The following is a 13,215-nucleotide window of genomic DNA, read 5'->3' as shown; positions in this document are numbered from 1 at the left end:
ATTTCTTTCTGTAAAACACCACAAGGACATGCCTTAGATTATTGTTTATATCCCTTTGGGAAGCAGTAGACTTCCTCTGATTGCTTTATCACTGATTTATTGTTCAAGGTCTCATAACTTTTCTTACTTGACTGCTTTTCCTTTTTTCTGGACTCTCTAGAATCTCTGCTTAGGAACTGATTAAGACTGCTCTTTGCAAGCAGGGAATGTCTAGGAAACTGGAGCCTTTCTCTACAAACAACAAATGAGGCTGGGTGGGAGCGGGGTGTCCCTGCTGGTCCAGTGATTAGGACTCCAAGCTTTCACTGCTGTGGGCACAGGTTCAATCTCTAGTCAGGGAACCAAGATCCTACAAGTCATGTGGTGTCAGGGAAAAAAAAAAAGACAAAAGAAATGAAGGACAAAGGTGGACTTGGGCCAGCCACCAAGTCAGTTCTCATCAAATGGTTTTCAACACGCATATGGCCACTGGTGACTAGTGAGCGCTGTGTTGAACATTGCTGATGGACATAGACATACCTGACTCTCAAAAGCAATGCCTCACTTCAAGGACTGTAAGAATATGTACAGACTTCATAACATCTAACATGTAGGTCAAAAGTGAAACACCGTAAAGGGAGCAATGAAAGATCACATGTGACCAGTGAAGGCTGCGCGGGTGTCACTGGAGTGTAGCAACAAAAAGAAAAATGGGGAAAAAACGGTGTGTGTCCAGTGATCAAAGCATCAGTCAATGATGAACACAGGACAGGCACCCAGCTCTGTCATCACAACTTTCCTAGTAACCTCGCAACAACATCATGTACTTTTAAGCATCTCCTGCCATTGATATAGTAATGTCCACACTATCAAGCACCCAGGGTCCTTACTGCTCCACTGATGTGGCACCTGAAAGAGGTCAGTCCTATGTGAAAGAGAAAAAGGAGGGGCCAGCACACATAGCAAGAGATCAAACACAGGGCATCCGGCATTCTAAAATTCTGAGAACTTAAGAACATGAAATTGAGAATGTGGCAGATCCCAATTAGGTACAGGACTCAATAATGTCAACATTTTGGAAAATTTTTTTACAAGGTCATACTTAAGAGATTAAAGGCAATTAATCTACAACAAGTAATGTTTTGCATCATGACTGCAATGAATATACCTTAAAACAAACACATTTTTAAAAGACTCAAAGTGGCAGGCTGATTAATATCCCTGGAGACAACTGGTTCCTCAACCCTGAACCTCCTCGTAGCTGTTACCTTACATGGTCAGAGACTTTGCCAGTGCAATTAGGGATTTTGAGATGAGATTAGCCTAAAGTTCATGTTGGCCTGGGGGGTGTACACACAAGTCTCCTCATAAAAGAAAAGCAGAGGGAGATGTACTCTGCAGAGGAAGGCGATCTGATGACTGAAATGCTGCACTGCTGCTCTTTGAAGATGAAAGAAGTGGTCTTGAGTAAACAAACACAAGGACTGCAGCTCTGGAATTTGGAAAAGGCAAGGATGGCGATTCATCACTAGAGCCTCTAGAGAGACCATGCCCCTACCAACACCTTGACTTCACCCCTGTGAAAGTGACTTAAGACTTCTGGCTCCAGAACAATGAAATAATTAAACAGATGCTGTCTGAAACTATCAACTTTGAGCTTATTCATTACAACAGCTGTAGGAAAGGAATACAATTTAGTAACATACATTACAGGTTGCTCCTGCCATCCTGAAGCACAGCTTTCCTAGAAAACATTTCATAAACTGAGATGCCATAAAGCAGGAGTATAACCTTCTTTCTCAAAGTTCTGATACACCACTTCAGTTTTATGGAAGAACCTCCATTCATATGGTGTAATGGCTTTTTCATAAAAGTGACTAAAATCCTTGCCAGGTTTCTTTCGATCTTGTGAAAATAAGTACTAACATAAGTCTTTTGAGACAGGACAAGGCTAGGCGTTCTATGTGAAAATGACCCATAATGTGAGAATATGAATGAACAATACCCAAGAAATTATCAATAATGGTGGAAAATTGCAAATTGGTTCACTGGGCATCAAACAGGGCCCTTCCCATTTTTGTTATGTTTGAAAAATATCTATTCCAGAAAGGATTTTCAGGTTTGTATTTTATAGTTAAAAGGGGGACAACTCTCAAATGGCATGAGAAAACTTTTGGCTTGAGAAGTATAAGCATGGGAAAAACTTTATCAAAGCCTGCACTGCTAAAATATTTTACATCAATTATCCTTAAGGAAACCCTTTCAAAACAGAATTATGTTCCGGAATGCCCAAGACCACCCTCAGATTCCATAGGACTCACGGAACTCATGGAAGCTGTTTAATTGAAGGAAATGGCAACCCACTCCAGTGTTCTTGCCTGGAGAATCCCAGGGATGGGGTCGCACAGAGTCGGACATGACTGAAGTGACTTAGCAGCAGCATGGCTTATTACAGTGAAGGATACAGATAAAAATCAGCAAAGAAAGATGGCACAATAGGACAGAGTCCAAGAGAGATCACGTTGCCAGCTTCCAGTTGCCCCCTACCACTCCACTTCAGTCTGACATCGACATATGACAATGCACATCTAGTATTCCTAACAGGGAACCCCATGCAAGCCTAGGTGTTGTCCAGGTTTTCTGAGTGTCTGTCACACAGACAAGGGGCACCCGTGTGACTGACCTGTTACTCTCTAGCTTCTCCAAATGTCAAACTGGTATCGAGAACCTAAGCCTCTCAATATCCCAGTACAGTATTAACATAAACTGCACAGCCCAGCACAAGAAAGGCCCCAGGTAAACAAAGACACTCTTATTGAGCCAAAAATGTCAAGTGCTTAGAGGTCATCTCCTAGGATTTGGGCAAGTCAGTGCCAGACATTTCTTTGGAATGAAGAGGTTGCACAACTCAGGCGTGTATGTCTTCCTTTACATAGGCCAAGTAAAGATACTCAAAACTCATACCATTCCTATTTTAATGCATTTTAATATTATCTGGGTTCTCAAGGATAAAGTCATCTGATAATGGAAATAAGAGTACAAAGGTGTGCTACTCCACCTGTCTTCCCACGTCCACATCAGGTGACCTTGAAACATGCCCCAAGGATGAACAGAAGCTGACAAACGACAAATTCTTGGGCTTGTATTACAGAACTACAGAAAAGAAAACAGCATGTTAAAACCCTCCTGCTTGTAAGCTGCCTTCACTGATTAAGCTTGCTCTGGGGACCTCCCTCCCCCTCCTTTAGTTGTATGTAAGTTTCCCATGGCCAAGGTGCTAACACAAGAGGTGACACCTTAACAAGCCCTAGAGGTGACACCTCTGACATATGGGTCACTATAGTAAAGGAGTCTCAAGTTCTTGGGAACATGGAGTCAACTCTTTTCCAGTCTGAGCAGGCTACAAATGATCAAAACTACCAACCCCTAAAACTGGGCCTGCCCAGGTGTCTGATGAATGAATTTTGACATCAGATAGCTAAAATTCCATGCTCAGATCATGCAAAGTGCCTCCATTTATGAACATGTATCTGTGAAGAAGCATGTAATGCACACGCCAGTTAACTCACCTTTTCTCTGATCGCTTGTCCCCACACCTAAGAGCAGGCTGCCTCTTTATCCCCTAAATATCACAAGCACCTCACCTCCAAGAAGGTGGTGGTTCTGAAACTTGTCCTTCTGTGTCCTCATGTGGCTGTCTTGTGAAAGAAAATTCCCCCCAGCAAACCTCAGCATCTCAGCATTTAGCTTGCTGCGCCTCTGGTTCAGTAACAACCACACACAAACAGCATGAAATTGCCCACAGTTGGAGGACTCGTGCCGGGAAATTGGCAAATACAACAAGGAAAGGTCAGTTGCCTTTTTTATTAACTGTCTAGGCCTAAAGTAATAGAAATATGTTAATAATGAGGAGTATACATGGTGAATAATGTTGTCAGTACAAATATTTATGCCACTCAGCAAAGTCAGTCACTGAAAGAAAGTCAAGTTCCCACATATTTATCTTATTCTCAGTCACTAATAAGAAAACAGACATTATGTCAAAGAAGATATACACTTGCCAATAAAATACAAAAATGGTCAACATCATGAATCAGTAGGGAAATGAAATCAAATCATAGGGAGATACATCTCCACACTTCTCAAACAGGTATATTTAAAATACTGACCATACCAACCAAGTACTGGTGAGGAATACAGGGGAACTGAATACTGTTGAAGGGAATGCAAATGGGTACAGTAATTCATTTTAGAATATGAAGCTGGATGTTCATATAAAGGATTTTATGTATGATTACAGTAAGCTCATCTGTGACAGGCAAACTAGAAACAAACCACAAAACCCCATTTTTTAAGAGATGAGTGGATTAAGAAATAAAATGAAAATATATCAAATAGCATATTTATCAGGAAAAAATGAGTTATTCACATTGGCAACTTATAGATGATTCTCAAAATAAGTGTGCATGGGGAAAGAAAACGACAATTACAAAAGTAATCATTTAGACTTCTTCAATGATATTACTGTGCTTAGTCCTGTCCAACTCTGTGCAACCCCATGGACTATAGCCCGTCAGGCTCCTCTCTCAATGGGAATTCTCCAGGCAAGAATACTGGAGTGGATTGCCCTGCCCTCCTCCAGGGGATCTTCCCAACCCAGGGATCAAACCCAGGTCTCCCTAACTGCAGGTGGATTCTTTACCATCTGAGCCACCAGAGAAACCAATGATATAAGTCTGGAAAACACTAATTTAATGAGAGAAAAATCAGTCAAGAGTAGTTGCCTGGGATCCTGGGAGACATCTGGTAGTGATGGATGTTTGCTATGATGATGGTTGTGACTTTGCAAGCTGGTAAGTTTGTAATTCAGCTGCAGTTATGCTCAGTGCATGGCAACTGTACATCTCAACCAAATCGGGAAATTGGCTTCACATAAAAATCTGAATCTCCATTTTGGAAAAGAACTCTGGCAACCACACCTCAAATCTATCACCTCTCCTGGTCTCATGGGAGGAATTGTGTCACAGTAGAAATGAAGACTGCTGAACAATAAAAAGGTGCTTACACTTGAGTTATTTAGGAACTCTGCCTGGGTCCTAAAAATCACATGCCTGGACTACAGGACTCTCACTCTCATTTACCCACTGCTTTCACTGTGCAGCAATGGCCTTAAGATAAACACTTTGCAGATGCTATGCGATGCTAAAACCTTTACATTCTTCAGTCACTGACTGCAGGCTCAAGAGGACGAAACAGAAACAGAAACTCGTCTGTAACTTCTGAAAATTTCTGCAAAAACCTTATCATCAACAGCCACAGTTATGGGAACATTTATGAATGCCCTTTTAGAAAAGTTGTATCCCTTCCTGTTGCTAGACTGTCAGTTCCTACTAATCCCCCTTGGTTCTGAACCAAGGATGGCTCCCCCTGATGTCTGTAGCCTAACACTCAGCAACACCAGCCTGCCACACTATGCACATTATGGCACATGGCTCTGTTCCAGCTGGACCTAGAGAACTTCTTCCATTGAACAGTACTGGGGGGATGATGTGATATCCCACGTGAAAAGAGAACAATTCACGCAGCTCCAAAAATCACTGGTGTTGCTCACAGTCCTCATCTCAAGGTGGCTTCGGGACCCATCAAAAATCCTAACGTCCGGGTCACAGCATTAGTTCCACAGAGCCCTGGAGTCCATACCAGGAGCCCTTGGACAATGCAAATTAGACCAAAACTATACTGAACATTGTTCTCTGTCATATCATTCCAACTGAGGTATTATACAAAGTCTGAAACACCCATAAAACTTTTTTACTCTTCATCTTGACAGTCCAGTTTAGTTCTTAACAGCAGTCTGAAGGTGAACAAACCCCAAGATGCATGTTGTCTTAAACAATAGTCTTTATTTTTACACAAAGCAGTGCAAAATGAGGCAGTTCCCCAAAGGGTGACTTGGAGCTAGAAAATCCATCTTGAACATGACACGACCCAATACCACCAGAGTAAACCTCTATGAGCTGCCAGTAGAACCCACACTGGATGCCCAAGATCAAAGCTGCCTAGGCCATATCCTAGGCAGCTGACAGGATTTAAGAGCATGACATCACCCAAGTGCTCAGGCTACACATGCTTCCCTCCAAGGGACAGGAGAGCACAAAGGTCTACCTACCCTGATCACACTAGGGGACTGACAACCAGAACGGCAATCTGCCATTTGGTAGAAGGAAGAAACTCACAGTGACATGAAGTCTGGCAAGGCTGCTGCACAGGTAAGGAAGTAGATCTTAGCTCCTTAAAGCTTCCAGAGAACCGAGTATCCACAGGCCCTCTGCACACCAGGGCTGTGCACATGGATGGCATTAGCTTTCAGCTGATGATGCCCTCATAGTGCCTGTTCAGTAAGATGGATTCATTAAGGAGACAGCTCATTGGCTTCTCTCTTCATCTCGTTTGAAGATCTTTCTCCAGTATGAACTTTCTAGTGACCAATATGGTTTTACCTTCAGCTGAACGCTTTCCTGCATTCTCCGCACTCTTGGGTTTATCTGGGCTGTGAAGGTCCAGTGCTCAATCAGAGCTGACCTATGACAGAAAATATTTCCGTATTTGTTGCACTTGTGAGGTCTTTCTGTGGTGTGAACTTTTCAGCTTTTTTTTTTCTCCTTCAGGTGCTATAGCTAAAGAAATTCTCCACATTTGGTGCACTCAGGTGACTTTTCTCCAGTGTAAATTCAGGTGCTTAATGAGAGTAGATTTCTGGCTAAAACATTTCCCACACTCACAGCACTTATAAGGCCTTTCTCCAGTGTGAACTCTCTGGTGTGTAGTAAGAATAGAATTTTGGCTAAAACATTTTCCACATTCACTGCACTCAAAAGTCTTTGCTCCAGTATGAATTCTATGGTGGACTTGAAGGTGGGCTCTTTGCCTAAAGGACTTCCCACATTCATTACACTCATAAGGCCTTTCCCCACTGTGAATTCTTCTATGCATAACAAGGCTGGCCATGTATCTAAATGCTTTCCCACATTCATTGCACTCATGAGGCCACTCTCCAGTGTGGACTAGCTGGTGCTGAATAAGCATGCGTTTACAGGTGTAGGTTCTTCCACATTCTCCACATTCATAAGGCCTCTCTCCAGTGTGGACTCGCCGGTGCTGATCAAGTTTGGTTTTAGTACTGAATGTTTTCCCACATTCACTGCACTCATATGGTCTGGCTCCAGTGTGAATTCTCTGGTGCACAACAAGCTGGGAGTGTTGCCTAAAGAATTTTCCACATTCTCTACACTCATAAGGCCTCTCCCCTGTGTGAATTCTTCTATGTATAGCAAGGCTGGAGCTGCATCTAAAGACTTTCCCACACTCACTGCATTCATAAGGCTTCTCTCCGGTGTGGACTCGATGGTGCTGAGCAAGCCTAGACTTCCGGTAGAAGAGTTTCCCACATTCATTGCACTTGAAACGCTTTTCTCCATTGTGAAACTCTGCTACAAACTCCATCATTTGTGGTTTAACCTGGTGCTGGACATGGCCAGAGCTACCAGAGAAATCCTTCCTCGCCTCCTGGCACACAGAAGCCTTCTCCAATGCATGGACTGTGCAGTTTTTCATTAAGGCCTTACCCAAATCTCTTCTCATGAGTTTCTCTCCACCGTCCTGGTGGGATTTCACATCTGTCCCACACAGTGTCTGGCCAGGGTTTGTTCGCAGGACCTCAGGTACACACAAACCACCTTCTAAGGCCAGGTTACCCATCTCCCAGGGACAGATCTTCTGGCTGGACAGGTCTGTCTTTTGGGTATTTCTCTGTGGCACTTCTACAGAAAAATTCTGCTCAGAAGGTGTCTGTTCATCCTCTGCTGTATGACAACACCCTGAAATCAGAAAAACGAGGGTGAACTTAATGTAGGAAAAGGTTTTTTTAAAAGGCAGATGTGTTGCGCCATATGTGTCTGATATAGAAAGAATAAATCCATGGGACTAGTTCAGGACAAAGGAGCTGTGGGCAGGTAAGGAAAAGCCCCAATCTGTAGAACTGGGCTTCTGCACATCACAGAACAGGAAGGACTCACCAGGCAAAAGACACAAGAGGGAGGATATTAAATGGAGGCGCCAGTGGTCCACAACGCACTCCTACAGGAACGGTTTTCACCAGGGCCTTGGCTGCTAGTGACACATGTGTGCTGTGTGGAAAGCTATGTCGAGGCCCACGATATTGTGTCACTGAGTAGCTGGTGTTCAGGACTATTTTAAGGAAAGGTGCAGGTTTTATGACACAGTAAGCATAGGCAAACAGTGGAAAGCTTTAGAGTGAGGATGTTGAGGAACAATGAGGAGTGGAAGCCAGAGAGGTGAGGGATAATCCTGGTTGGAAGCCAGAGTAGAAATCACAGGGGGAATGTGTCAAGAATGGAGGAGAAATAGAAATGAGATAACAAGTCACTGCTCTTAGACCACAAACAGTGTTGGGGCCAGGACATATTCAAAATTTGACTGAATCCAGCCACAACGTCACTGCTCCCTGTGATGTCAATCACCAGGACCAGACCCATTTTGAGCCCTGCTTCCTGTGCCTGAAATCATGTCCACTCTCTCCTATACCCAAGGTTGTCCTCCCAGCTTCAACTGGACAACAACATGGGACTTAGAAGATCCACATTCTAAGAGAAGAACAAGACAGGTTAGTGTTAAGTACTGCCCATGGCAAAACAACCAATCTCAAAAGAATTCAAGAAAAAAATAATGATAAAAATAATCTTTGAATCTCATAGCTATAGCCAAGTGCACCCCATAAATGGCGACCATGCTGGGTCCCAACAATTCCTGAAAGAGTGAGGCCCAAAGAAATGTCAGCAGGAAGGAGGCAGAAGCTGCACAAAGGTACAGGGGTCTAGAGAGTCAACTTGGCAGGGAGAGGCTGAAATGAATGGAAATCACTAAGCTAACTCCAAGGCTTATGATACAGAAAATTTTTTACTGAGAAAACCTCAGCCACTGACATTGGGGCCACCTGTGAAAGGAGGTGGAACACACACTCACTCAGTCTTGGCACCCACAGCACAGGGGGAGGGAAGCAGTAATAAAGAGGTGCCCACCGTCTAGCTGTGAACAGAACAGACTTGCTCTTAGAGAAAAGGGGAAAGGCAGAGACCTGTCCAGGATGCTGGGATAGGGGTGAGGGCCTTACCCAAAGACACAACCAGTGCAAAGGTCTCCAGCATGACATCGCGGTACAGGAATTTCTGGGCCTGACCAAGGAGTCTCCATTCCTCTTGGGAAAAGTACACAGCCACATCCTCAAAGGTCACAGGGCTCTATGATGATGGGAACAGATGTGTGCATGAGCAGCCTCTTTCCCCAGGACCCCATGAACACCTCCAACCCTAATCCACATTCACTCTGGTGTCATCATCCTCCCTGGCTCCCTAATTTAGAGGGCAGTGGTACCCAAAACTCTTCATGATTGAGCACTAGCTCTGAATCCCAGCAACAACACGCAGGTCTACAGACAGATGCCTTCTTGGCTGTGGGCCTGGCATGCAGGGCCCCTTTCCTCTCCTGTAAGACAACAGCCTGACAGTCCCCAGGGTGATCCACTCCAGACACCAGCAACTTGAACCCACCCTTCTCAAAGTACTACTACAGAGCCCTCAGTCAATCAGTTCACACACCTTCCCCACATGCATATCATATCACTCAGTGGACGTTCTCAGACATCTGACCCCCATCATCACCACCTGGACCACAAAGTTGGCTTTCTCACCAGGCCTTGATCCTGACTTTATCTCAGTCACAAGACACATAATCTAAATACCTCTGGTCAGATTCCACTTCTATACTGCACATTATGTCTCTTTAACAGTTACAATCTTTGTTCATATAACACCTATTCAAAATCCACACCCCCTTGACACAGCCTACAGAAACTGTGACATTCTGTCACAAGCTTCCCAAGTTCCACCACGAAAGCCTAGTGAGTCAGAGGAGAAGAAATAAGCACCAGCATGACTTTGCTATCAATTTATCCCATTTCTGCTTTTCTTCTGCATCAGTATCATAGCTTTTCCCCACAGAAACCTGACCTACCAACTGGCCTTCCCCTTCCCCCTACCTCCTTGCTGATGACCACTCCTCTTCCTTGTCTGTCTGTGTCTCCTCTGTCCCCTAATAGCATCGGAAAGCCTCCCCATTACTCTAGATCTACATGGTCAGCCATCCACTTGTCTCCTACACTTGGGAGCCACTGCAGTATCTGAGGCTTAACAGGGCCGAAACTCAATTCCTAATATTCTCACTGAAAAGTCCTCTTACCAGACTTCCCCAAATCAGTTGATGGCACTTCCACCTTTCCAGATGCAAAAGGAAAAAATTTGGAGGCATGTGACTCCTTCACATTGGAAAATCTGATCAGCCTTTACTTTAAAAAAAAAAAAATGTAGAAATCAAGTATTTCTTATATCTCCACATCCACCACTTTGGTGCAGCTAGAGCCATGCACATCTGGAAAATTAAGACAGCTTCTGTATTTCTTTGTCTTCCTCTCCACCAGGCTGTTGTGCATTCTGCACCCAGAGGCAGCATCTTAAAACTTAAAGTCACATCAGTTTTCCTTTCTATTATAAAAATCCCATTTCTGCCATCATTCTCAGAACAGAAACCCGTCTTATCAGGCTACCAGTCTAGCCCAGACTCTGGTTCCCTTGTTCTCGGTTCCTGCTGCATAAACAGAGACCCAACAGTCCTAAAATACACTCATCTCAATTGCATCCCCAAGCATTTGGACATACTAACCCCTATACCTACAATCTTTCACATTTCAGTCCCCTGGTTGCCAAATTTGGAATCTTTCCATATACCCTCTGGCCTGGACTTGGAATTCTGCACTCAGAGTTTCTCCAGGGTGTCCAGACACCAAGTTCACAAAGAGCAGCAGCGAAACCTTTCAGCACACCAACACTCACCAGTGAAGAGTCCATAAGTGGTTCTGCTGAACATGGAACCTGTAGGAAGAGGAGGGCCATGTAACTTTAATTCCCATCAGCAACACAGACAAGGAAGATTAATGAGATAACTATTTAATATTTCAGGTGAAGACAAATTACTCAACAGAAAACTAAAGCATAAAGAGGGCAGAAAATGTTATGGACTTGTGCCATAAGGTCATATGTCTGACTTCAGAAAAGGTTTTCTACAAGTGGAACTAATAAGTGCAAAGCCTATCAGATTCATGTCTGATGTGTCTGAGTAGCTCCATGAGGCTAGTGCGACTGGAGCCCAATGATCCAAAGAATAAGGTATCTGGTTAGATAGGAGATGCTTGTGGCAGGTCATATAGGGCTATTATAGCCCCAAGCCATGCATATAAAAATTAAGCAGAGCTCTTTCTGACACTGCCATTTGATTCCATTCTTCCATTTCTCCCTTGCCAATAATAACTTTTTCCTCTCATAGCTTGTAGTTGGACCCAACATTTGGACAGGAGTCCCTATACTCCTTTTCCAATTATACTTTGGTTATCTTAAAAAAATTTTTTTAAAAAACTTATACTTTAACCACATTCTTTAATATATCCAGTTTTTTTCCCATAAATGTTCAAACAGATTAACTTCCTACAAGCTTTTTTCTTCTGTTGTAGAGAATGGAAACACCACTGACTAACTTCACTTTGAAAATGAATCTCAGAATTTTATGGTTGCCCAGTGGTTAGAATGTTATACTTTCACTGCAGTGGACCCGGGTTCTATACCTGGTTGGGGAACCTAGATTCCACAAGCCAAGCAGTGCAACCAAAAAAAATTAAAAAATAAAAAAAAAAAGAGAATTACAAGAAGAAAATGGCACCAGAAAATTAATCTGTGAGAAAGGGATTATTGGTAGAATCAGAGTAAAACTGCTTGGCTTCCAACAGTTTGAGATAACTGCATCACTGATGACTCTTTAAACTTAAGACAAAGGAAAGAACCTATATGACCTGATCACTGTTCAATCCTCTTTAAATAAACATGAAAATACCTTCTTGGGTTCTAAGTATCTTGGTAAGGATTCCCAGCATTATAAGTTTTTATTGTTACAATGATTCATTTAATCCTCCCTTTAAAACAAGTGTTTTAACAAGATAACTTAATCATCTTCTTCCAATACTACCAGAGGAGCATGACATAATGGTGAAATAAATATTAACAGAGTACAATCACTGAAACAGAAGAAAAACTCTTAAATGGCTGTATACTATAGAATTGTTAAGTAGGCATAATGCAAAAAGAGTGTGAAAACACAACTACAGGATCCATTAAAAGTAAGTATAATCATCTCATTCAAAGAACTAAATTAAAATTAGTAACATGGAGCAAAATAAGATCAAAAGGTGGAAATATTCATTTAAATACAATAATAATTTTAACATATATGCTAGACAGATATGTCCTTTACACACAACAGAAGGCAAAGAAGTTATGGCTAGAATAGCAATGGTTATAAATACAGAAAGCTGACAAAAAAAGCCTTCAACAGCTGATTTTATAAAGACATCTTACTCATATAATGTATGTGCTCAGTCACTCAGTCCTGTCTGATTCTTTGTGACACCATGGACTGTAACCCGCCAGGCTCCTCTGTCCACGGGATTCTCCAGGCAAGAATACTGGAATAGGGTGCCAGGGGACCTTCCACATCCAGAGATTGAACCTGCTTCTCTCGTGTCTTCTGAACTGGCAGGTGGATTCTTTACAACTAGCGCCACCCCGGAAACCCCATAGACTGTACACTCACTATATAATACTGCAAAACAAAAGAAAAGAAAATTAGCGGATAGACATGAAAAAATGGGTGAAGTCACACCATCTTCTCCAAAGGAAAACAAAAACACTTAATACTTATATGATTTCAGTTGTAAAAGTTTTAAAACAACTGAGCAAAGGGAAATTACGGTCGTCGAATATTTCCCCACAGTTGGCAAAACTATGCGTGTGTGCTAAGTCGCTTCAGTCGTGTCCGACTCTTTGCGACCTTATGGACTATAGCCCGCCAGGCTCCTCCGTCCACGGGATTCTCCAGGCAAGAATACTGGAGTGGGTTGCCATTTCCTCCTCCAGGGGATCTTCCTAACCCAGGGATGGAACCCACGTCACTTATGTCTGCTGCATTGGCAGGTAGGTTCTACCACTAGCGACATTTGAGAAGCAAAACAATCAAGAAAACAACAAAAAAAATGCTCACCTGAAACAAAAGACAACA

The 13,215-nt window shown here is 42.9% G+C and overlaps 1 protein-coding gene across 1 annotated transcript; it reads right to left on the bottom strand.

The window, feature by feature from the left end:
* Window positions 1-5,862: 5,862 nt before the first annotated feature.
* On the bottom strand, window positions 5,863-12,574 carry LOC122420044 (zinc finger protein OZF-like). Its single transcript, XM_043434771.1, has 4 exons — window positions 12,516-12,574; window positions 10,944-10,982; window positions 9,170-9,296; window positions 5,863-7,856 (listed from the first exon to the last, which is right to left on the bottom strand). The coding sequence occupies exons 2-4, from the start codon at window positions 10,956-10,958 to the stop codon at window positions 6,685-6,687; spliced, it is 1,314 nt and encodes a 437-aa protein (XP_043290706.1). The 5' UTR covers window positions 10,959-10,982; window positions 12,516-12,574; the 3' UTR covers window positions 5,863-6,684.
* Window positions 12,575-13,215: the final 641 nt, after the last annotated feature.

Source organism: Cervus canadensis, chromosome 18 (genome assembly GCF_019320065.1).
Source record: "Cervus canadensis isolate Bull #8, Minnesota chromosome 18, ASM1932006v1, whole genome shotgun sequence".
Taxonomy (NCBI): Eukaryota; Metazoa; Chordata; class Mammalia; order Artiodactyla; family Cervidae; genus Cervus; species Cervus canadensis.
Note: the sequence above shows the minus strand (reverse complement) of the source record. Positions and strands in the feature narration are given on the sequence as shown.